The sequence below is a fragment of the Lipophrys pholis genome (assembly GCF_963383615.2).
Source record: "Lipophrys pholis genome assembly, chromosome: 10".
Lineage (NCBI taxonomy): Eukaryota > Metazoa > Chordata > Actinopteri > Blenniiformes > Blenniidae > Lipophrys > Lipophrys pholis.
Genome location: NC_137640.1, coordinates 20,200,096 through 20,227,142, shown reverse-complemented (window position 1 = coordinate 20,227,142; position 27,047 = coordinate 20,200,096). Strand labels below are relative to the sequence as shown.

The following is a 27,047-nucleotide window of genomic DNA, read 5'->3' as shown; positions in this document are numbered from 1 at the left end:
ATTTTAAGCCGTGGATGCAGCTGCAGAGCGCGCGCACACACACACACACACACACCTACAAGTGCTTAACTCGTGCTGCAGCATGGGAGCAAAGAGTGCTACTGAAACACTGGGAAGCAGGTGCAGGGTGGAGTTCGAGTTGGCGTAAGATTCGTTAAAAAAACAAAAAAAAAACTAAAAAACCTTCCTTCCAATAACTGACAGCAGCACAAGGCGACCCAGATCCCTGCACTATTATTTTCATGGTGAACACATTAGCAGGCTAATACGTATCAAATTGAGTTGACTTGTTGCCTACTGTGAATATCCCACAAGCTCAGCCTATCTGGGACAGTTATCTGTGTGTGGACATGGAAGAGTGCCATATGGCCCTGATGCAATCCTAGACCTGCTTATGTAATCCAACGCTCCTCAACTCTCCATGCAAGCCCTGAGACGAAGTGTGTCTTAAGGATGTCTCAGTACATGCAAAACCACATGAAATGTAACATGGCTGTGCATGCACGATTGTTCTTGTATTTGAAGAAACAAAAACAAATGCATGGTTGAATGTAAAATTATTATAATGGTCAGGATTTTAACTTGTAACGATTTTGTGTTTAATCTAAGGAAAAAAGGTGAGACATTTATATACAGCATATCCTTTAAATACATTCATATAAACTGTATATGTTCAGAAGGGAAGCTAAATAATAATATTATGTTTGATAAACATTTTTTCTTTTTTTTTTTATTTAATTCATTTCTAGAAACCATATGAGTGTTAGTTTTCCGCAACTGGATTTAATTTTTGATCACGCTGTATATTAGCAATGTGCATTGTCAACCTGTGGTTTCACTAGCTTCTGTCCTGAAATAGCAAGTCGGCTATTGCAGGAGAAAAGCAGGTCATGTGTCGGGTTTAAATGGCCAGGGCCAATAGTCACCGACTATGCAAATGAGCAGTGTGCCTGTGTTCTTGGGGGATAGAGTAGCAGCCAATTAAAATGTACAACAAGGTTTTGCTGCACATACTGAAACAGGTTGGCAGAATTAGGAAGTGAGGCCAAGCTGACACAGGATGAATGACTTTTCCTGTATAAAAATTTGTGGAAAAAACACACAAACTTTCGATATACTACAATGACGTTAGTGTGGTTGAAATGTTAGCTGCTTTGTTTGAATAATGTCTTTGAAAAGGTTCATTATAACCACAGTAAATGCTAATTACTTTTTTTGACATAACATAAATCCTCATCACTGAGGCTTTGAAGGATGTTTTTGTTCTTGTTCTTGACTCTGTTTAGCTTCACGGGGGTTGATCTGAAATACTGAGTATAATAATACCAGTCACGCCTGTCGTCACAGTGAGGAATTAATATACCAACACAAAGCGCACCCACACGGAGGAAACTCAGCCTCAAAACAACTCGATGGAAAATATAAACTAAAAGAAGAGCAGTGAGGAAGCCCTGGCTGAAATATTTCTGCCGTACAACTGAGTGATCACAGTGCCGTATGAAGTCACGCATTAACCAGTCGGGAATTTTAAGGCTTTGGTTGCAGCGACAGTGTTGCTTTTAGCCCAGCGGATATATTTCAGTTGTTCATATTTTCATAGAATTATTGCTCCTCTATAGAAAAGTAAGCTGCTCTGCAGGGTTTCTCCGTGTGTGTGATTGGTCAGAATGCTGCAATCTCCACCCCTTTCCTGTGAATGCACACTGATCCAGCAGGAAAAACTCCGGGTTCAACTACCGAGTTGTTAACCTGCTTCGTGTTAACGCTTATCAGGCTCGCGCAAGTCTGGGTAAATTAACCCAGGAAACAGAGAGATATCCTAGGTATGTTTATCCCGGGTCGTAGTATAGGCCTCATGACTATGTACACATACATACAGTCGAGCTCAAACAGTCCCAGTGAGTATGTGGGTTGCATTTGCTGGATATTGAATTTTGAGCACTTGACGTTGCCAAAATGTTCCTCTGGAAAATGGTTCCACTTCAAGAGCATTCTTTTTTTATTTCTGAAAGACATTTGGCATTACATTTGACCAACAACCCCTTTTTTGTTATTGATTATTGTCAACGTTATCACTATTCTTGATTTCAGTGACTTGAATTACAATATTTTGATACTACATCATTCAAGAATTCACAGGCTTTTTGTAAACAAGGAACATTGAAACGAAACAGAAAAATGTTCCAAAAAAGACTGGTCAGTGGACGAGGCTAAAAGGCGACATTAAAAAAAACAACAACAACAAGAGGGAGAGCTTTTAGTAAGGAGAGTTAGATGAGTGTGTGTCTGACAGTGAGGTTTGGGGGAGCGGTCTGGGTGCAGACCAAGGACATTGTGTCTTTCACAAAACCAGATCAGCCACCCAGGCTCAATCCTTGGTTTTCCAGCAAAAATTCTCTTCGGCCAGGTAAACAAACAAGCAGGCCACTTTAAATTATTCAACAACAGGCCTTCGCCTTGAATGCAAATGAGACAGGAGCGGGGAGGAACCAATCAGGTCCTGCTGGGGTATTAACAGAGTTCATGGTTAAGGGCTGCAGTCATTGAGGTCTCACGTTATTTATCAGAGAGACGAGAGGGGATTGCTAATGAAGTGTTCCCACAGTTGACATTTTTGGTGTGTGAGAGAGCTTGCTTAAGATGCCACAAACCACTGTGTATCCAGTTGAAATATCTGACTGGTGAAAAACATACAAAACTTTGTGGGATTAAAAACAAATATTTTGTGAAACCAGGCCGTCATCAGCTTGGGAAGATTTCTGTGATGAATGCAAGTTTATTATTCACTCTGGCTTTTTTGGGGCGATGATTTGGCTGAGTTTTGATTCCCCCTTTCCAATGGGGCCAAATTTGTTTTTATTAATGTGCCTCATCCAAACAACATCTGGATTACATTTGTAAAAGCAACAGAAAATGTCTCCAAATATCTGGTGACATCTCTAAAATGTTTTGTACCAAAGTGTTACAAGCTTTGTCAGCAAACCCTGTCCTCTCATGGAGCAAATATGTGATGACGGACAGAAAGCAAAGGCTGTGATTGGTCCACACATTCATGCTGCCAACATGAGATGAGGATAAGAATTGCATCTTGCATTTATTTATTTATTTATTTATTTATTGGGCACATAAAATATGTCCGTGGCCTTGCAGCATTGTATCAGTAGACAATTCAAAAGCCTGATATATAGATTTATATATATAGCACAATGGCAATATTGACATCTACATTCAATAGTTTAATTTTTTTTATATGCTAGTGAGAATAAAATATATGTTGATGTTATTACAATTTAAAAATCAATGCATGCCATTCCCACTTACATTCAACACAGCATATAAGCTATTTTGGAATTGTGGTTTGTCGGCTGATAATCTGGAAACAGCTGTATGCTGCAGCTGGAATCACTCTCAATTAAAGTAGTAACAGAGAATCAAAGCAACAAAGTTGCAAGTAGTAAAACCACTTAGAAGTTCCCATCATTTCAACCTGAAATTAAAGCATGACTCGGGAAAAAGCATTGAAGATCCAACGTGAGGAATCAACAGAGAACTGGAGTTAGTTTATGACTGATTCTTGATAAGGAGCAAATTTAGGCTTTTTTTTTTTTTTAAGTATTCCATCCATCCATCCATTTTCCTTTTGCATTCTGTCAAACACAAGGTGGCAGGCCAGGTGGCGGGCCTGTTTAAATCACAGCTCACAGTAGCGGGACAATTTATATTGATGTCGAATGATTAAACACGTCAAACTGAGGACAGGGCGTGTTCATAAAAGTATAGCCATTGAGCTTCCTTACCTCCTCTAGTTTTGTGGGTAGCTTGCAATATTTGTAAACTGCAAATTCCGCCACGCTTGAAATGAACCATGGCATCTCAGTGTGAGGTAAATTACACCACCAATGGAACATTTCAGAACAAAGAACACTGAGGATGTCCTTCAAAGCGCTTTAATAAACATGAAAACAGAAGACAGAGGAGTGTTTGATTGTAAGTCCTTTAGGTGAGTGTGAATTGCAGTGAAAAATGATTCAAGTTTGTTTGTTTTAGTCTAGTAAAATGTCAAACTTTAATATATTATCCAAGCAAAACAAGTGGCACCTTTTCTTGGCCCATCAACCTCACTTGCCCGAAGCTTTCATCTTTTAGCACAGTCGCCTTCCTCCCACTGTGCCATTATTCCAAACATCCACGCACGCGCGCACGCACGCACGCTCGCACGCACACACGCACACGCACACACACACACACACACACACACACACTCTCACACACCACCACACACTTAATGAAATGAATCCTTCTGTATCAGCAGTGCACTGGCCATTTAGCACAATGAACTGCCATGAATAATTCAGCCAGAGGTGGAAGGACAAACAGCAAAAAGAGAACAAGAGAGGAGGAAAGGTGTAGACAGGGAGGAAGCTGTGGGGGGGGGGGGGGGGCGAGGAAAATGACAGGAACTTCACAAAATTATGGGCAACATAGCAGGGGAGACAAAATGTAAGAATAATCACAATCAAACTTGCTGAATCACAAGTCAGAGGAGCTGCGTGCGTGCGTGCGTGCGTGCGTGCGTGCGTGCGTGCGTGCGTGCGTGCGTGCGTGCGTGCGTGCGTGCGTGCGTGCGTGCGTGCGTGCGTGCGTGCGTGCGTGACAATACAGAAGCCCCTTTGTGCTGCCCTGTGCAGATGCCTGTGCACAAACACTGACGACTGAGCCGTGCCAGACTCTGCTCCCTCCCTCCTATATCTCTCCACCCACACTGCTCCACTTCTAATGCTGTTAAAGGCATGTTGTTGTAATATGTTAATGTTTGTCTGTGATGCTAAAGGTTTGTTGTTGTTGTTGTTTATTAGTTGTGCTCAAATGCAATAAAACAGCCATAAAAAGACTAGCGAAAAAGAGAGGAAATGTATAATTTTTCAGTCTGAGGCCAGTGTTTATTCAATTTGTTGGCCATGCCCTCTGCATTGTTTCATCAGGAGTGTGTTTGATTAGTCTTGTGATTTACTTGTTGATGTTTAGAATATCCCCGTTGAATTTTTTTTGCGATCAATTCCCCGCATTACCATTTTGTCTTTGATTCCTTAAAGTTTAACCTGGATGCAGGAGGGTGCAATAGTAGTGTCCTGTTTCTGACTGATTAAACAAAGATTTCACCACATTTCTCTAACAACTGTGACCAAGCCCACAATAGCTTTAACAAAGTTCAGCCTATACCTTTATGTTGGGAAGCTTGAAACATATCAAACAGCCCTGCCCAGTAAAAATACCATTAATTTGAATTGGTGATGCTAGAAACGCATCCTATGGTTACACAACAACATGCACCAACATGCTTTACACTTACGTGGCAACTTGACTCATGACCTTGGTGGAGGTGTCCTTGATAGTGTCCTTCAAGTTATCCTTAAAGTTGCTGAAGAACTTCCCGGCCCCTCCTTTCACCATATCCAGCAGTCCCCCGCCATAACTGGCGTCCACATCTGAAGGCAAACAATGTTTCCAGATGTCAGATCAGTATACAAATACAACATAAAATATACACTTGAGAACAATAAACTGAAAGCTTCTACCACACAAAATTTCTAAAGTTATACAGTATTTATTTTATGTTGATTGATTATTTATTTTTAAATAGACATCATGTGTAATCTTAACTGAAAAACTACCCAATCAAATCTTTAAGGAATGTTTTTTTTTAACTTGTATACTAAACATGAGTCACTCTTGCAAGACACAGCAAGTAGAGATGTGTAGGTGTAAGAAATGATTGACAAGATCACGAAAGATAAGACACAGAGTCAAATGTAAAACCATCTGGAGGTGCGTGCGTGCGTGCGTGCGTGCGTGCGTGCGTGCAAACGTTGGAAGAGACCCGAGTGTGATATCTGAGTCAGCATCCCTCAGGAGATCTGAGAATTTCTCTCCCTCCCCCTCACAGTCTTCCTTTGTCTCCCCCTCATCACATACTGTATCTGTACACAGCAACCACAGTGTCATCACTTCACATGTAACTTGGAAGTGCGGCCACAGAATAAAATCAGCAACGGTCTACAGAGCACCGGGTCTCCAGGGAGACTTCCAACACTCCAGGCTGTCAATCTGAGTTCTGGCTTTTAAATAAGTCAAATTATTTTCTGATAACTGCAGTTCTGACTGCGGGAGCCTGGAGGATGAAATAACAGTCTCTAAAAAGTACATGTTTTGGGTATGTGCAACTCCATAAGAAAAAACATTCAGGTCATTAGTGTTGCTCTTTCAAGTGAGAGCGAGCTGTCAGAGTTGTCATTAATGATGTTTGAAATACCTGTGAGAAGGCGTGATACAGCTGGGGAGTTATGCTGAACGTCAACACTCGTAAAAAATCTCTCTTCCAAACTGATTTGCTTGCCTGGGACTGACTGTTGAATAATATTGGTCAACTCTCCACAGTAGCAGCACAAATGCCTGCTGTGTTTACTTTACCCTGGTAAATCAGGAAGCAATGGCATCGGTGTTTCAAGTGGAATATTTTGCTTTGAGAATTTCCTTCACCTGCAGAGGGAGTGCCGTTTATGTCTACTCTGGATAAATATGCAGCCTCGGTCAGTTATGTCTCAGTGCCTTTCTTAAAGTCTGTATGAGCATATATGTATCGCCATGTCTCGTTTTCAGTCTGCTTTCCCTTTCCTAAAAAGCTTCCTATTACCACACATGTAACTATCCCTGGCATCCCTTCATGTCTGTAACCTCTTTCTGTGTCTTGTTGTGACTCTGCTTCTGGAGTTTTCTCTTATTCTGTGACTTGTTGACTTTGGTTTCATTATATATTAATTTCTGTATTTAAGTTTCTTCTCTTGAAAGTCTGACAAATGCTTCAGAAAACAAAACTCTTGAAAAAAAAAACTCTTGAATGAAGTCCACATGAAGTTTGGGTTTGATTTTATCAGTTTGAATTATCAACCTCGGGCAGTAAAAACCTTTCAAACTCGCCAGGTCTCGATTCATTACAATGAGATACAACTCAAATGCTGGAATGTGTGTCACATCACTTCCACCAAAGCGTTAACCCAAGCTTTTTCAACATAAAAAGCCAATTTTTAGATTTTTATTCACACATTATATTCATTTTTAAGGTATTACTCATCACTTATAAAGCTCTACATGCCTGCTCACAGAATACACATCTGAGCTGGCGCAATTTGTGCATAACCTCAGACGGTGCTTAATAAACTATTAAAGGCTGAACTATGCAGAGCTGCAGCTAATAGAGCACCGCAGCTGTGGAATAGTCTGACTCAGCAGCTCCTGCTTTGATTATCACATCTGCATTTCATTTTATTTTAAGAACCTTCTTGTTTTCATGCGAGAAGGCTGCAGTGCCCCATGTTGCCTATGTAAAATGGGTCAATTCAAAATACTGTTTCACCCAGAATATTTGTTTGTACAAAGAAGCACTTTCTGAGAGAACACTTTATATACACACTACATTAAATCATTTCATTCTGAGACATAATGAATATTTTTAAACACTGCTTTTGAAACAATGAATGTGAAGACAAATGCTAGAGTATCCAAGGTCCTTCTCATGAATGTTCAAAGTTAGTTAGATGTTTCATTATTGACAGAGGGGTGTTTTTTTGTTACTGTGAAATATAGGTCCCGCTTGTTGAACTATGCAGCATATAATCATCAGAGTTTTCAAACTGTAATGGAACTTTGCCGACAGTTATCAAGATTATCAATGACGAATTTCTATAGTCTACAGTGCAGCTGTATGAGCGAAGCCCACAAACACCAATTATAATGAAATTACTATGCTATTTACATAAAACCATTAATAAAAAGCAACACAAAAACTAATCAAAAGAATAAAAGCCTAAAAAGTGACTCGCTGTTCCTCATTGTTTACAGTCTTCATGCTAAGCTAGGCTAGCTGAATACAAGCAGGGACTAAGAAAATGATAAGGTTTGCAAACAGATAGGATCGCCAGAACAAACATTCATTTTGAATGGATCGTAAAGATTTGTCAAAGTGGTTCATTTTGCGGTTCAAACAGCAAGGGGCTGATTAATCTAAACGCAAGCCTGAGTAAATAAGGCACGTCGATTTCCGTGTTTATGTGTCACTCTTTATTATCCCATGACACTTCGCTTTAAAGTGAAACCAAGTGTCTCTTCAGCTGCACCCATTTTACAGTAAATGCCATATCAAATTACTGCAACTCAGACTATAGACTTAGTTAGTTAGTTTTTATGCTGGATGCCCCTTCCTGCCACAGCCGTAAGTCCAACCCAGCTCCCCCCCACTCAAAGTCGAGTCTTAACGTAAAGGTTAATACAACAAGTACCACAATATATTGTCTTGCTTCCAGTATTACATTACTATTCTTGCCCATGCACAGCTCCACTGCAGAGTCAGATTTGCTGTTCAGACAAGGTACTTGTTTCAGTTATCCTTCAGTAAGAAAGCACATGTCCTGAAATGTTTAGTTTATTTATTTATTTATTTTTTACAATAGTAGGCATCTTGGACATGTTTCTACTGAGGAATAGCAATGTTTCTTTTTCCTTCTACAGAATTATTTAGCCATTGATGTACAGTATATCCACCAGTAGGTTTTTGCCTATTTCTAGGCTTCTTATTAGGCATGTCTCCTATTCTGTGAGCATGACAGGATGTATTTGGGGGAAAAAAGGGATCCTGCTTTTCCTTGTGGTCAGCAGCTAGAGGATGTGATTATAGCTTAGATGTGCCAGTTTCATTTGAAGCCAACACATGTTGGGACCCAAAGTGGAGGAACAAACATGCTTCAAAAACTTTACTACAAAAAGAGTTCCTCTGCGAGTAGCTGACCAAGGTTTATGTCCTGCTTTCACCAACAGTAATCGAGAGGTGAACAGAGAAGTTACGAGGACGGACAGAAAACAGAAAGGCATTTTCAGCTGTGTTCAGAAGGATGAGTGGGTCGCCGAAATGTCTTTTTCCACCTACAGCCTCAAACCTTTCTCGCTCGATGTTCGGCTTAGTGGGAATGACACAGACACATATTCTCAACAATAATGCCCAACCAGCAAAACACACAGACCAACACGCAATCTCACAGCTACGGCACTGCTGGGCCTTGTTTTATTCTGGATTTAAGTGACGACAGCATCAACCTGATTCTCATCTCCTTAATTAGAGAGAGATGCTGCTGATGGAGTCGATGATTAATTATCTGGCATTCAGCTTAACTAAATGTATATTTCACTCTTTTAAATGACAAGAAAGACCTTTGAAACTCTTCAATAAACTGTGAGTACAGGCTATAATAAAGAAAGACAAATGGAACATTATTTGAAATAATGCTTAAAATATTGGTGTGTTTTTTTGCATGGTTACCATCGCCACATCTTCAAATGGCATCCAACTGATTTTAAAATACATTTGTTCAGTTCTGAAACACGTGTGATTCCTGATTACATGCGTCCTAATATCTTACAGGTATACTACTTATAATGCATTATTGGTACACGTATTGTATTTATTAATATTCACAATTATAAGCATTTGCTTTATCCATTCAATCTTTCACGTTACATCATTATGCAATTGTACACTGTACATTAATAGGAGTTCTATCCTGAAGTTGTGGAGTTAAACATTGACCTTCTGAAAGAAAAGGAAAAGGGGAGGGTGGAGTGAAAAGAGAGAAAAAGAGAAAAAAAAAAGAAAGAAAAAAAACATTGACCTTCAGACTTAAGACTGTTAGCAGTGGAGAAGTTAGTTAAATGTTGCGCTGAGCTTATGTCAACCTCTGAATAACAGACCTACTAGTAAATACAGTGGAAGTTGATGGATTGTACTCTGAATCATAGCAGCAGCCAAATAAGTTTAACCACCATTGATTTTCACATGCGTGATGTTAACGTTAAAAAAAGAAAGCTATGAGAGAAAAAGGCACGTTGGCACTTTCACTGTTTTTCTCACAAAATGTTCAAAGGTGGAATGCACGGCTTATTCTCTTCTGGGGAAAAGTGAACTAAACTGAAAAACTAAAACTCTACTATTTTTACTCTTCAGCCTCCATGACGTGTGATTTTTTTTTTTATCAACCACTGTCTATCATCTGCATTACCTTTGACTAGTTATTGTAGGTGAAATATCATGTTGTCTCTGATTATTAGAAATTGAGTAAGCATGTGACAAAGCTTACACAAACCAGGGGACACACATCAGACTTTATAATGGCAAATACGTTATTTTCTGTGTGATTTCTTTCAGAGTAGTCCTCATGTGGACAGACGACAGATGATCTGAGGAACAACTCTCAGGAAGCTGCGGAACAGCTCCAGTTAAAACGTCTCTTAAAACAAGGGCAAAGACCTTTGGATGATGTGCTGTGTCGTTAACTCTTGCATTTACATGTTTCTTATATTGTTTTTCTGTTTTTAATAATGCTTTTTGCGTCTTTAATATGTTCTTGTTTTTTTCACATTTTATGGTAATTTCTCTGTATTACTCTGCGTTTGTTGCCGTTCATGTCTGGTAATTAAATGTCTGAAATTAATTGTCTTGAATTAAAAAGAAGTAACGACTCATTTCATTCTCCACAACACCACAATTAAACACCCATAGGCAAAGCTGGAGCAGTGCACCATGTACAAATGATTGAAATAGTCTTTTAAAAAGAGGAGTTTTAACATGTAACACTGCCCACAGTATAAAGGAAACTCTAGTCCCGGTGCTTCAAAGCTCTCCTGAGTTTGAACTCGTTGATTCCAACATCTTCTTTTACGATTTACACTCTGACACTCTGGAAAACACTCCGAATACCGAGCGCTGAACATCCTGGGACACTGAACGGTGAAAACAAAGTTTCAGGTTAAAGGCTGAGGTTGATGATGCATGTTCAACGATCATTTCTTTTTAAGCCAAACACTTCATTGTATATTTACTTTTATTTCGGGCTTTAATTATCCTAAGTGGTCCTATTATTTGGACAGTTTAAATGCATTTTATTGCTGTGTTTGCTATTTGTCATTAAATTACTTTTCTAAGGCTGATGCACTGGTTTTGTCTCTTTAAACTGAAGCAGTGTCTCCTTACAGCTCGAGGGCTGATGATGTTGATCAGTATTCGGGTGTATTTTCTCTCTGGAGCCTCAAGATCAATTCAGATAATCAAAAAGAGGCTCAAGGATGTAATGTTTTAGCAAGTTGTAAATGAACGCAGATCAGAATGATAGTTTGGAAGAAGAACTACTCTAAACGTGCTATTTTCAGCACTCAATAAGCTGTTTCCAAGGTTGTGTATGACTTGAATAAACTATCTTTGATGTAAATAAACCTTACCATTGTGCCTGTTGAGTTGGTCTGATTGTGGTTTTTTGGGCGCATTTTTTGCTCTGTTACCTGGTTCAGCTACCTCTGTGTCTGAGCCCAGATGGAAGTGGGAGTATGCAGACTGGTGAGCCAGCTACAATGACAAATACTGCAACTGCCAACATGAGAGGAGGCTCTGGTAAAGGCTCTTTCAGGTAAGAGATAGAGGGGGGGGGGATCAGCAGCTGAGAGAGCTCTTGGCTTTGCCAGAGAGATCAATGGTTTGTTTGATTGTGTCTTTCTCTTCTTGGAGTGCCAACCTTTACCCCTCAATATCCGGCTTTGTGTAAATGAAAAAGATTTATTTGTACACATGCACACACACACACACATACACACACAGGGGCTCGCGCACATGCACGCACGCACACACATCAAAAACATGATGGTCACAGGGGCCAGCCAGCCGACATCTGATATAGGTGCCCTGCTCCCCCCTTCCCCGTCCACAATCCCTTCTCCTCACTGACCCACCTTCTGCATCCAGCTTCTTCCAGCTCCACAGATCACTGTACTGAGTAAAACCTTCCTCTAACACGCCTACCTATTATCCATAAGAACTGATTGTGTGTTGTCATTTTAGCTCGTGAGCAATTGAAGAAGTAAAAAATACCCAATACTGGAATTTTAATACGGGTATTATGAACATCTAAGGCCGAGCTTCTTTTTTTTCCTATTGAACAATGAACCTAATAAACAAAAAACAAAGCTTTTTCATTACCATATATTTACAGCCTATAAGATTTAATTTGATCATTCTACTAATGATTGCTGAATTAATTTGAAAAGTTATGCCATCTTTATAGGTTTTGTCTCAGTAGCAGATGTTTCCAAGGACCAGTATCTTAAAATATTAATAAACATCCAACAATAAATAACGATCTGTGGATAAAATTAATGATAAACCCATATGATTAAAGAATGTTGGGGATTGTTTTGTTTTTATTTAATTAATTGTACTCATAATACACTTTATAAAAACTCCAAAACACGTTTTTGTACGTAATGTAACATAAATCCTAATTTGTTTGTGTGTGTGTGTGTGTGTGTGTTATCATAGTTTAAAGGATAGAGAGTTGTGTTGTATTATAAAGGAACACACCACACACACACACACACACACACACACACACACACACACACAAGGACAGGGCATTGTTTGTGTCCCTCTTGCAGGAAGCAGCCCAGCACAGGCAGTAAGGTGGGGTCTAGCAGCCACTGGGAGCTCTGGGGGGAAGTTGAGGAGCTGCATGGCATCATTGTACACTCCACTACGGTGAGCTATTCCGCTGTGCACTGCCTCGGCTCCTCGAGCGCATTAATACACTGGAAAGTCATGACATCTGCGGTCAGGCGGAGGTGGTGAGGAGTCTCACCTGAGCTGTCCATGGTGCTGTAGTCTTCCTCTCTCAGCGGGCCTGCCTTGGGTGCTAGGGTGGCCGCTATGGAGCCTCCGAGTGTGCTTCCTCCTCCTCCTCCTCCTCCTCCTCCTCCTCCTCCTCCGCCGCCGCCGCCGCCGCCGCTGCTCCCTCTGCCGATGCTGAAGCTATCCCCGCCGCTATCGACCAACTGCAAAGATTCATACCCATCGTAACTGGTCTTTTTCTTGTAGGCCCCCAGCAAGCTCATAACCGAAGGACGCACATAAAAAAAAAAGAATAATGTGGAGGGGAATTTAAAACGGAAAAAGCCCCAAAGACGCAGAAGGCTGCGCCACGCCGCTACCGCTACCGCCGCCGGTGCTGCTGCTGCTGCTGCTGCTGCTGCTGCTTCTGCGGCTTCTGGTGCTGCTGCTGCTGGGTGCACCACATGTCCGAGGAGGAGGAGAGGACGACCGGGATCCTCTGTGCTCCGAGCTACGACAATATCTGCCGGGTGGTCTCTCTCTCTCTCTCTCTCTCTCTCTCTCTCTCTCTCTCTCTCTCTCTCTCTCTCTCTCTCTCTCTCTCTCTCTCTCTCTCTCTCTCTCTCCCTCTCTCTCGCTCTCTCTCGCTCTCCCTCTCAGGACCACATTTTACTACGACGACGCCGCTGCTGCCGCCGACCGAGTAAAAGGGAAATCCACCCCAACAAGTCACCGTCCTCTAATGTTGTTGCGGCATCTATTATTCACACACTCTGATCGGTGTTGTGATGAAGTCTGTTCTCACAGGACGATCCTTCATGTAAAGCGAGCATAATACCGCCCCCTCCCCCTTTCCCCCCAAACAGTAGAAATGTAATTGCAGTGCGCCACACGTTGCACCTGCAGCTGATATTATCATAGTGATGTCAAAACCTACCTAACCCTATATATATATATATATATATATATATATATATATATATATATATATATATATATATATATATATTGTGGCTATGTTATAGTCAATAGCGATATAAAATTGCACTAATATTTCTTAATGTTTTTAAATGTCACCCTTTTGTTGTTTGTTTGTTGTTTCATCAAAATATCTATTCTTGAAATATTCTGAACTGTGCATATTGCTGTATATGTTTCTTCATGCAACTAATTCTTTTCTAAGATGTTTTTTTGTGGAGCAATAGAAAGTTAAAACAATAACCTGGCAGTTCACAAAAAAAAAAAGTTGCATACAGGTCAGCCTACATAAGTATGATCCAAAATGTACACAAAAGCCAGAGTTCAGAAATTCAAGACCACAGAAGTCGAGGGAGACCTCCATTCAGGGCAAACATTTCAGGGCGAGTTATATCGAGGCCTTCTAATGAGCCTAAATGGAAAATATAAGCAGGTAACAGACGTATATGACCACTTTCTACAGCCGGCTGTATCTTTTCAATGCATTTTCAGTTTGGTGTTATGACCTCGAGTCCCTGCAGCAGAACAAAACTGATCAGAGATGGCGTGCTTCCTTCCTGGGCCTTGTCCCCTGGCAACAGAAAACCAGCATAGTTTTGAAAAGAGGACATGAGCCTGGGAAACTCTTTGAGGAGAACAGATGGGAGCTTAAAGCACAGTGGGAACAGAATGTCCGAAAGGGAGGAAAGATACCCGCGCCATAACCGGATGCGACGTGCTGTTGCTGCATTGTGGCAACGCCGCTTCCTGTCACGTTCCTGATCGTGCCTACCGGTGGCGACCACTTCATGCCCTGCAAGTTCTCCACAAAGGAGGCAGGTCCATTGTGACTTTGTATAAATTATACATGTGATGATGAGTAAACATTCTCTGTATGTTTGCATAAAATCTTTATTGTCTGCTTGTTAAGGTTTTTTTGTGGTTTCTGTCCAAAACAGGTTTAGATCATAATGAAGACTGAATATCTGAGAATTATTTACATTAATCCAGTGAATTTAGGGGAGGTAGGTCCACTTGTTCTTAGCTGCATGGTAGGGTAGTGGTTACACTGTTATCTCACATTAAGATGAGCTTAGTTTGATTCAGGCTCAGTCAGTATGGAGTGTACATTAACTTACTATGGCCACTTCTTACAGCCAATTAAGAATTTCTAAATTGTAATTAATAGAAGAAAAATGTCAGTTGATCAATATGTCAATATCTTAAGCAAGTCTTTGAAAAATGTATTAAAAATGCATGTATATCAACCATGTAGGAGGCTACAGTACAGGTTTCCATAAATAATCCGGGCCATCCATCTTCTATACTTAATTCAGTGTTGTCAATCCCAGCTGACTGGGCGAGGTAAGGGTTCATCCCAGACAGTTCACCAGTCCGACAGGGCAAACACATAGAAACAGACACACTCACATTGACACCTATGGAACATTCAAAGTGACCATACCTCAAACAACATGTTTATGGAGTGTGGAATGAAACCAGAGTACATGCAGATAGCTCATACGTGCATACAGGAAGGACATGCAAAGTCTGCACAGAAAAGCCCAACTCGACTTGGACAAGGACTATTTCAGCTGTGAAGACAAACTGCTAACGACTGCACCAAAGCTTAGACATGACTTTAAAAAAGACTGACGGTATATGTAGATGCTGTAACATTGCAGCATTTATGAACATGAGCTCCTATTGTACAAAACAGGTCCACAGGTACAAATCAATGTCAATAGTGCTGCATGCATCAGAAACTCTTGTGTACAAAACCATGAGTTTCAGTTTAGGTTTACCCATGCACAACTGCTTGAACTGTCCCTTAAGAGTAATTTCTAAGCTCTTTTAATTTTTACAAAGAAGTTTTCTATGAATATTCAGGAATTCATTTAAATTTATCTTAAATTAATTTCTCAAAAAAAAAAAAACTTTAAAGGTTTGGGGCTGGTTCCTATTTTAATTGCTTTACGACACACACCTATGATCTAACTCTGACTGACTTTGTGTGTTTGGTTTTCATTGCTTCGTACTGGATGCCTTAACGATATGCTGAGGTTTAATGATTATGCTTGTGCAGTTAAAGGAATCCAAGAATTTGCTGGGTCAGCTGCAGCCAGTCTCGCTTGGCAAGACAGACGGTAGACTTTGCAGATAGTTTGGATCGGGTAGTTAGGATTTTATCTTCAACAGCATACCCTTGTTTCAATCCACTAAATAACTGGATGATTAAGGCATGCATGTGTTTGTAGTGCAGCATAAGGCATGAGACTTCACCAAGCTGCGTTAAGCTGCTCACGTGACGTGCGTGACGCTCGGTGATGTGACGGTGCGCTATTGGACAGCACCAGAGGAGCTGTCCTCATAAACCAGAGCCGGTCCATGGGTGATGAAGATGATAATACTGTTGAAAGAGTCGTCCCATTCAAAAGCAATATCACGGTGGATCTATGCTCGTGTTTGAATCTATATTCAAGACACACACACACACACACACACACACACACACACACACAACTGTCACAGGGATTTGTGGTCAGTGGTTTTCGGTTTGGTGCCATAGCAGAAATTATCATCTGACGGAAAACCCCAGCATTAATCAATGAGGTAGTCCTCGCAGTGTACCTTCAGTCAAATCAATGGCGACAAACATAATGGAAGAGAAATGATCCCGCTTTCTTTACCGAATGTTTTTTTTTTCCGTTGTTCTTGTTTTTGGTTTTTTTTTTTTTAATCCACACCATTGACAAAAATAAACCAAATGATGTCATTCATGATGCTCGTGTGCGCAGTTGTTCAAACATAGGCCCTGAGCTCAAAAACATGGCTTTAATTCAATATGTCTGTCGATGAGAAACACACAGTCCCCCTTGGAAGGAGCGCGTGTCGATGAAGCTCCCGGTCTACCGAGCAAGGAGACGCACTACGGGGGGAAGTGCTCTCGATCTCCAGAGGTAGTCCCACATTATGTAACAACGTCCACACAGCACAGAATGCTCCGCTGCCTTGCCAGGTCCGAGGGAAGCTGAGATGATCAAATCGGGAATCACAATAAATCAAGAGAAACGGATAACTTTACCTTTCCGGACACTTTCTACCATCCTCCCAGGTGCGCCTTCTCGTGCCGCGGTGGAGATGCGCTTTGAATCTCGGCTCCTCTCACGCACAGCGACCTTTGATTTGTCATTCGCTGCCAGTCAAAGGTCAAAGCCCTAAACGTCCTGTGAGACCTGTAAAGTCCTGCAAGGATCCCCAACTAGTCACGCGTTAACCTGTCGGTGAAATTGCAGAGACTGCAGCGGACCACGGTGTCATCATATAATCACATTTTGGCAGGTGATCAACAAACCAGGTCCAGCGACGACGCTCCGTAGATCTGTAGAAGGTGCGGATGAGGATAAGAGATGCGGCCGCAGGGGTGTGGATGTTTGTGGATCACTGGAGGAGACACTGCGCCGCTCAGCGCATCGCTAAACCGGAGCTGAGGCTCAAAACCCGGACTGGATTATATTTCTAAACGGGTTGAATTCATGTGCGCTGCAGAGAAGGTTTTTATTTTATTCTTAAGAATCATGACTGTAGCACATACAAAATAAGCCACACGTTATTACGTCGGCTATTCATGAAAAATAAAATCATTATTTTATGAAGCAAACATTTAAAGGTGAATTGAGAAGTCTGTATCGGTGGGGTTAAAGAAGAGTCACAAATGTTTATTGACTTTGTCGTCATAGGTTTTCTAAAAAAAACAATGAAATTAAGTTAAATAACGTTAAAGTTCAAACCACACCAGCCTACTGCAATTTAAAGCAGTATTATCATTAGCTAACACATAAATCCATCAAAATGTGCCACAGATTAATTACTGTAAGTCACTTTTACCTCAGGATTAAGCTCTGAATCCCACCTGTGATGAGGTTTGACTTAACAGGTTATGCAGTCTACAAAATCTGGAAACAAGCAGCTCAACATGCATGCCAACACATTAACCATCATCACCAAACATTTAAAATGCACACGACTCAGCTCTAAGACATGCCTGAGCACACAGTTCTGCTCCCCATCGGGACAAAAACTACAACCAGAGTCTTACTGCTCGCTCGCTCTTTATGAGAATGAGTGAGCATTGCCATTTATAACACAGTACAGGTTCCTCTTAACAGAATATAATATAACACTAGAGTACGGTAAAAATGCATATTATTCATAATTTATTATCAAACTCATGGGACAGTTCATTTTGATGATAAGGCCTTGTCAGAGATTATATCACAGGTTTGGTCTGAGAGTGGCATGGTGTACCCCCAGAAAAACTGCAGGAAGTTACAGGAGACAGAGACGTCAGGGTTTCTTTGCTCCCTATACTGCTACCATGACCCCATAGGGATTAAAAAGAAAAAAATAATTCATGCCTTAAATTCACATTTTACATGAAAAACTACCAGTGTCATTTCATATAGGTACTTTACTGTTTGTGAAATGTGTTTTGAGCTGATATTCCACACATGCAAATTGAAACCACTGAATGCTATTAATAAGGCAATTAAATGTGAAAAACTAACAAATACCTGCAGCAATTTTTGAGAATTGTTTGAGAAACACCCATATTTCTTCAACAACATTATGCTAGCTTTACTTGTAACTGTGTACAGGTAAAGCAACTTAAACACTATTTTTGTGAGACCGTACATTTTCTGTACACATTTCAAGTTGTGATTTAAACCAAATTAATACGCCTTGGCTGGTAGTCTACTGCAAGCTAACCATACAAGATATTTTAAAACAGGTGCTCCAATTAATGACATGAAGAGTTGTGATTATAGTCAAGAAATAATTGCTTTATTGTTCTTGGAATGTTTGAAAGCACATTGCAAAATTACAGGGGAAAAAGTTCATGTTACACAGCAGCAGTGTTGTGGGTGCCATGCCCAACATAGCTAAAGCCGCGGGTGTGCTTTACTCTCCAAACATGTTCTTTACAAACATCTGAATATTTGTTTTTTGCTTTACTGCAAAAGGCTGTTCCAACAGTGTCTTCCTCTTTCACTTTTCTACATTGTGAAAACTAACTCAAATCCTTAACAGCGAAATGTGCAACATAGAAAAATGCATAGTTAAATTCGATCCCACAAATGCAAAAACCAACAGTAAAGGAGACAGACAGCACAGACAAATGAAACCATGAAAGATGTGTTGTAGCCCATCCCTAAAGTCAGCTCGTATTTCTTTTGCATAATTCTCTGGAGTGTGAATATTCGTATAAGATGTAAATTTATGATGACAATGGTCTTGGTTGTTACAAGTGTACTTGAGTTGTGTGACATTTTGTGAAAGGTTACCATGCCAGGTGTTTGTCTACTGAAAAAACATTATGGGCCAAATAAAAAACACTAGAGTAAGCCGTTTTAAAGACATTTACAAGGTTAGAAATGTTATATTTTGTTCACCTTGTAGCAATCATTTATACATTCAATCTGTAAAAAATAAGGAAATATTTCAAAAAGTGTCAGAAACATAATTGTGAACCTATTACTTCCAGAAGCTACAACCCAACAGTGTTCAATATAATGGAATTAGCCCCTGCATTCCATTATAAATAGGACATTTTCCCAATTAAAAAAAAAAAAAAAAGAAGTATATTGTAAAGAATGTGATGACATTGAAAGTATTAGCCTTCATCCCAGCCACAGAGTGCAGGAAAGCATCAGCGGGGGCCTTTTGTACTTGTCGAGCACTGGCCCAAAGAGGATTGCATAAACAATTGTGCAGCATTTCAACAAAACAGTTCAAGGATAGCAGTCTATACAGTGCAATCATCTGAGAAACTATTGGATATATTCTAATAACACATAGCTGACAAAGTTAAGAGAAAAAAAACCCTGCCTTCCTTAACACTACTATTGCTCACTTGACGTTGTGCTGGTGCTGAATTAAGCAAACTGTGTGGTTCCTCCTCATTGAATACTACAATTCCTCAATTTTAGTGTGTCTGGATGTTCAGGCAATTGGAATTAGAGACACCTACACAGCAAGTTTTCACTGTGGGTGAGAAAATGATGCATATACAGTCAAGCATATGAAAAAAACAATATTATTTAGGTTATGATTTCTGTATGGGGTTTTTTCCCCCCAAGAATATTTTAAGAGAGTTCTGCTTGGTTGCAAGCCCGCTATAATTTTTGGTTTCCAATTTAAAGATACAGCACTGTCTGCTAACTGTAAAACAAATCCTTATGTTTCTTTTTTTTTTTTTTGGTATATTTGACACTTAGATTGGATTTATTATGAATACAAATTTATGAAACAAAAATAATAAAAAAAAAAATTATAATTACAACAACCTGTTGATAAAGAATCTTAATACAATTCTGATTTTCAAAAACAAAATGTTGGTTTTGCATCAATGTTTGATTATAACATAGACAGTCTCACAATAGCTTAGTTTAAAGCTTTTGAAATATTTGCATACAGACAATCACGTCAAATTACCAACTAGTGACTGCGTCACAAAACACGTGCTCATTAATCAGTGTGCCTTTTTAAAAAAAATCTCACTCTGGACAAATCAGCTGTAAGGCCAGCATGTGAAGATGTGTTCCCACTCCCTTCTCCTCCTCCTTCCCCATGCTTTTTTCATTCTGAGTAGTCTCATCAGGGTGTCTGTGTCTGGCAGGCATCTGCTGGGCCCGTGTGAATCTTGGTGCTGAGGAGGGTGTTGATATAAGGCCAAATCCGGTCTGTGTCTGTGCCGGAGAATGAATACAGTACTCCTTGTGACCTGCAAATAAGAAATAATACAACCAATAGCAAGGGAGACTTTAATCGACAGCCCTAAAATGATCAACCAGTAATCCAGCATTGACTTTTATCTTGTCACAGCCTACACGCCAACACAACCTGCTTCAATTTTGCGCAAATGTAAAATCACAGCAAAGACTGACGATCAGTAAAAGTGTTTACTAACTTGTATAAGTCTATGACGGGCTTTGCCACATCTTTGTAGTGTCTCAGTCGGGCCATCAGAGCTTCTGGCTTGTCGTCATCGTGCTGAATCAGAGACTCACCAGTTATGTCATCTTTACCCTGAAGAGTACAACACAAAGTCAGGACAGTCTAACAATGCAGCAAAGGTAAAAAAAAAAAAAATATATATATATATATATATACATATGACAAGACACCAGTTACTATAAAGGGAACTTTTGTTTTTAATAAAGTCAATATGTGAGGAATGGGAATTATATGTCAACATATGATCAGCTCAGCATAGAAAAATGTATGTCTCACAGCTCACTATATTTACCTACAGCAAATTACAAACAATAGAAGCTCAGGTATTTGATATATGACACGAGAACACAAGGGGACACAATGCTTCACGGAAGTACGTTGAAGTGAACAGGTTCATTTCTGGCCTTTTTCAAACTCGACTGAAGACCGACTTCACCAGAGTTTGACTTCAGGATTAAGTGAAATAATGAAGTGTCTGTTCATGCAATCCCCAAAACAAATACACTGTATCTTGAGTTGTTTAAAGATAGCTTGAGTAAGGTTGAAAGACTATAAAAAGTGCTCCCTATGAATAATGAGTAGTGTAATTATTTTTTCCTCAACACAAGTGGTGACATACTCCACTATAGACAGAACAGAAAACATTTCACAACTACCCTACTTTTTAAGTCCAACACGTAATACGGCAGTGAAAATATATCAAATAAACTTTAGCATTAATATCATTAATGTCTAAAGAGTTCATAAAATGTTAGACATAACTGCATTGGAGACTGTATATTGAAGCCTGTTCCTAATTGAAACCGATTCGTTTACACTGTACAACAAATAATTTAATTTCACATGTAATTCAATGCAGGTTGCCTCATAGCACTATATAGATCAGAAGACAACACGAAGCAGCCTGTTCAAAATGTCTGAAACAGGGATACAAAATGTTGGGCAGAAAGGAGTGTTTTAGTGCAGAGGGGCTGGGCAGTGGGTAAACAAACTATCGCTCATCTGGTTTCTATTTTTTATTATGACAAGGTTCCAGCTGGGTGAGTCAGAGTGTGAAACAGAAATCAGCTTAAAACACAACCATCACAATGAACAGAACGACTTATTCACACCTAGTAACACACATAAAATGTGAACCGATATTCACTCCTATGTTCATGATACCTGCACTTGTGGTGGGTTGAAGCCCATGTTGTAAACTCTCCCGCTGGTTGGATGAATCCAGCGGTCGCTCAGTCTCTCCCTCAAAGTCTCATAGGGGATGTTCAGGCTGATGACCAAGTCAAGCTGATACAAATCGTTCAGAGCCACAGCCTGTGCCAGCGTTCGAGGGAAACCTAGAAACATTTATCAGCCAGGGGGAGGACAGAAACATTTATCAGAAAGGAGGAGGACAGATATGTAATTTAGTGTCAACCAGGGAAAATAATATACAGATTATACAATAATATATTACTCTTATGACTTCATTAACAACTATGTATTTTAAACTGCACCTATCAAGCTGGCAGAGCCTTTCACATGATGAAAAGACACTATTAAAGCATTAGTCCATTAAATCACTTCACTGTTATTACTTGTTTGAAGGTTATTAGAGGCTGGCAGAAATTAATTATGATTAAATATTTCTCCAATTGTTCTGTAAAAATGTCCATAGTACGGACATTAAAACTGGATTACGAAGAAGTAAATGAATTTACCCATACGACAAAGCTTTCAGTTTGCACAGCCAATTGTCTCCTGTTACACTAGCGCTCTGTGAAGCTGTTCACATCCTCAATATTACTACCACTGTCAGCAAACTGTTATGGCAGTGTTAACGTTCAAATATTTGAGTGCAATACATACAGTAAAAGGTCATAGAAACACCAAATATTCAATGAAACAATTCATATTTAGGAGATTATTATTGTAGATAAACAGCCATTAAACTGTGGGAGTCATTTAAGGTTATCCTGTGGGGGTGTAAATAACATCTGGTTTGATGACCTTTTGATTTCCTGTCTACCATGAGAATTTCTTTTGAAATCTGTTTGCAACTAATCCATTAGTTGATGAGAGAGAAACAAAGATCTCCTTCTCACAATGACATGAGAGGCTGGGACACAAGGCAGGCCCTAAAGAGGAACTGACCTACTTTATTAGAGTTTGAGTCAAAAAAAAGTGAAATAAAGAAGTGCCAGTTCATGCAATCCCAAAAGCAACCACAACGTATCTTGATTTACATCAATCAGTACAGAGAAGTTATGTTACATCATAGTCTTATATTCTACTTTGACAGAAGACATTACATTTAAAGTTGCTTTTGGTGAAAACACACACACACACACACACACACACACACACACACACACACACACACACACACACACACACACACACACACACACACACACACACACTTGCATGTAGATTCACCCACACAGTCAACCAAAGGTCCAACTCTGACATATTACATATTTATTAAACCACAACACATTCTGATATATAATCAACACTTATAACACTCACACACATATTTGCAATGTATGTATACTGTGTGTCATTCATACATTCAGATATGTTATTAATGAACGAGTTGTGTGTGGTTATGAAAAACTCTTTAATACAGCCTCTCTAGTTTGGTCCGAACACCATTTTTATTTTGAAGTCCATGCTTTTGAGCCCATTGTTACCTTATTCCTTCTTTATGGATGAGAATGAACTGACAACAGTTTCACGGAATGTTTTGTTTGCACGCTACATCTGTTATCACCACAGCACCATGTTCCAAGCACACTATGCATGACATGATGACATCAAGTAACGAATCAAACGTTTCAAGTTGCATGAAGACAAACTGTAATTTTAAAATATACAAGGTTATAAATATGCGACACGCCTGCTTTATTTGGTGAGAAGATAGGTGTGACACAGTATTTAAAAAAATATTTGAGGAGGTGAACATTTTGTTGACACTAATAATTTAGACTTTAAAAGTGTCGTGAACTAAAAACATGGCTGAAGATGCAGGCATGTAGGTGCATGACAGTCTGCATAATTTTATGCAATTGAATTTACTGAAATGTGTTTACAGATCAACATTACAATCCCTAACGAATGGCCGTACTAAAGTGAGGGTTAGGTTAAGCTTCGGGGCAGGGTTGAGCAAAAGGTTAGTACATCCAGCTGAGTTTGAAACAAGTACATTAATTCAATTCAATCTTATTTATATAGCACCAGATACAACACAGTCATCTCATGATACATTTACAGAGAAAAACCCAACAATTCTGCGTGAAGCGAAGCAATAAAAGGTGAGAAAACAAAACTGGTGCAGGTGGAGACTCGTTTGAATCACTGCAATATCACTGGAAGGTATGAAAACATTTGCATGCATATTAAATCTGTTTACGTTGGTATTTTGTCTGGAAGAATAATTCCCGTTTCTACAGTATAACAGATCGTATTTTACGGTGAAGCTGTATTTTGTCAGGATCAGTATAGGTCTGATTTGGGAAAGTAGATGTTATGGTCATGTCTACAGACAGTCTAAAGCCGTGATTCACAAACTGTGGGACACATTAACAGTGGTAGCAAGCACCCTCTAGTCACAAATGCATAAGTCAGATTTGTTTTTTTTGTTTTTTTAAAATACAGTGTATTTTGAATTATATAAATTATCAAAATAGAACAAAATTTAAAATGAAAAAATATAAAAAAAACTTGTAAAATTTATATTTAAGATAAGTATATAAATAGTAAGTCCATAGCTATAGGGTAAGCCTCCAGTACTGCATGTTCAGGTTCAGCCATAATGGTGGAGACATGGACATTTTCTCAGGTGGTGCACATTGAGAAAGGTTTGGGACCACTGGTCTAAAGGAAATGGATGTCAGTCAGAGGGATGCCTCCATAAACCATTTACGCACAAAGTATGTCTGACTTCTTTAGAATTTCATTTTCTCTCGTCTTGCCCAGTTATTTTTTCACTAAAGAAGTTTAACACTTGCTTGTTCAATGATTGACCCCTCGCTTGATGGCAATATATCTAATGTGTAAACTTTAGACAATAATCTGCTTTTTGTGATCATGAGGACGGCAAACCTGTTTTTTTTTTGTTTTTTTTTGTAGTTTTGTGATTTGAGCTGAAGATAAAATATAATAATGGACTTTCTGAAACCAGCTTTGGCAATATTCTCACACGGTTATTGAACTGAACACTTATTTTGTTTTCTTGCTATAGGGACAAAGGTCACTGTGTGAAGCTTGTCACTAAATTGGAGGCAAGTTTACACAGTGGAAACTGTGGAAGCGCCAACTGAAAACACATTTTGTTTTTCTTTCAGTTTCTTTATCCATAACTCATGTTATTTAAATCTGAAGTACATACTTGACTACTTCAAGGTTAAGTAACAGTCTGGAGCAAGCATTGAGCTGCTGCTGGTGAATGTCATGGCTCAGAGTACTAATCATTCTCAGATGAAGCATAATGTAGAATGCACTTTTCGACTTCCTCTGATTTCTGAGGCCAAAGACACAGAACTGTATGTGGCTGTTTATGAAAACCTAGAGTTGGTTTATAAAAGCAATAAAAAAAAACAAAGCCTTTCCCAGTGGGGTTGTCTCTAGCAAGGCTTTCACTTCGAGGATTTTGAGGGTGGCACCAGTGATGGCCAATCAGATTTTAGGGGTGGCTGACGGTACACAACACTGCTATGAATGAGTATTATGAAGAACATAATCATATTGGGGGGGAAAAATATATAGAACTGGAAATGCTATATGCAAAACAGCATACTCATCAGCATACTACTTTTATTGTGAGAGAAACACTCCGTCTTACCGTCTAGCAGCCAGCTGTGGCCACTTAACTGCCCCAGCCTGGGCAGCATCAGTCTGTTCATCACATGGTCGGGCACTAGCATGCCCCTCTCGACATAGGACTTCACCAGCAGCCCAGCCTCTGAAACACAAGGTAGAGTTGTAGTCGGTGTAGTTCAGGGTGAATAAATGACCAAAGCCTGTGATCTTTCCAATCCATACACTGGAAACTTTGGGGCCTGTGGTGGATAATTAGACAAATATTCATGCCAAGTCACAGGGCTTGACTGTCCAAAACACTCATTGAGTTCACTAGATCAGACACTGAAACTTATTTGTAAAGGAAAAGGGGCTTAGTGGTGAGCCATAATATCACTAAATCATTTTAGTTTGCCACACACATGTTTTAATTTTAACTTCCTCTGGTAAATTCAGTTGTACTCCAAGTACACTTGAAGTTTGGCACATGCTGGGATTTAAATCGATTCCAGCTGGGTGGGTACAATGAAACACAATCACAGTGGTTTGAGATGTTTAAAGAAATGATACTGGTAATAATAAAACAAAAACAAGATTATTTCACTCTACACTGTGTGGCTGTTTAAGAAGTGAACTCAAAGAAAAAGATCAACAAACAACAGATGAAAAATGTGCCTTTTTTTTCATTCAAATGTGTCTGTTGTGAGTGTGTGTTCGTGCGCGCGCGCGCGGGGGGGGGGGGCTTTGAGGTTTACTGTTGCTTCAGGTTACAGGAAATACTGTGGAAATGCATTTTTATCTTCGAAATTATTCATTCTGTAACTTTTTTTCCCCCCTCTACTGTGATTGCATTTCACGGTAACAACAAAGTTTGCAGAAGACATAATTCAAGAACAGTGAGACGCACATAAGCAACACATGGAGGAAAAAGAAAACAAACACAAAAGCATAACAAGCACGTTCTTGCCGTTGACGCCACAGCACTTCTGTTTGTGCTACGGGATACATGCGCAAAACCTCTCCTACCTGTCTTCGCAGCTATACCCTCCCGTAGAAAGTGTCCACTGGACAGATATTGCAGGCCAAAGTTTTGTGCAATCCTCTTTGATATTGTGCCTTTCCCTGATCCTGGTGGACCCATGATAGCAGCTCGGAAAAACTTGGCCATCTCTTCCTTCAAAAACAGACAGCTCGTGAAAAGCAACTTGCTCCAAAGCCACTTTTTCCTGGTTGGCGATGGAAAGGCTGCAGTATCTCTTACCGAACTCCTGGGGCGAGATGTACGCACGATGCGCAGCCTGTGTGGCTTTTGTGAAACGAGAGTCTGCCAATGTCAATACAAGCGTGTGAGTGGAGTCGGCGGGTCTTTACGCAGAGCAGAGACCACTCTCTGCTGCTCACAGCGGCGATGTCCTGATCACACCGAGGCAAAACGCCCTTCCCTTTTTCTCCTCTTTCCTCCCAGCCCACTTACGCTCGTCGACGTCTTTCATACGAGATACTTTTCTCTGCGAATGAATGAGGGAGTCTCCACAACGCCCTATTTTCCTGCGCACATCAACCAGACAAAAATGCGGATGAGTAAACTTTGCGGTGT

At 39.9% G+C, this 27,047-nt stretch overlaps 2 protein-coding genes across 2 annotated transcripts in view; both read right to left on the bottom strand.

Moving 5' to 3' along the window:
* dnajc6 (DnaJ (Hsp40) homolog, subfamily C, member 6) overlaps positions 1-12,978 on the bottom strand; it is a gene marked incomplete at its 5' end in the record, with an annotated part of 34,218 nt that extends 21,240 nt beyond the window's left edge. Inside the window, 2 exons of the mRNA XM_080474014.1 lie at positions 5,351-5,486; positions 12,726-12,978. Of these exons, the coding sequence (XP_080330140.1) occupies positions 5,351-5,486; positions 12,726-12,978 (389 nt within the window). The remainder of the gene's footprint in view (positions 1-5,350; positions 5,487-12,725) is intronic.
* Positions 12,979-18,474: 5,496 nt separating this feature from the next.
* On the bottom strand, positions 18,475-27,047 carry ak4 (adenylate kinase 4). The gene is made up of 5 exons (XM_080473976.1): positions 26,477-27,047; positions 25,494-25,613; positions 21,833-22,005; positions 20,622-20,740; positions 18,475-20,435 (listed from the first exon to the last, which is right to left on the bottom strand). Exons 1-5 carry the CDS (start codon positions 26,616-26,618, stop codon positions 20,309-20,311), a joined length of 681 nt encoding a protein of 226 aa, XP_080330102.1. The 5' UTR covers positions 26,619-27,047; the 3' UTR covers positions 18,475-20,308.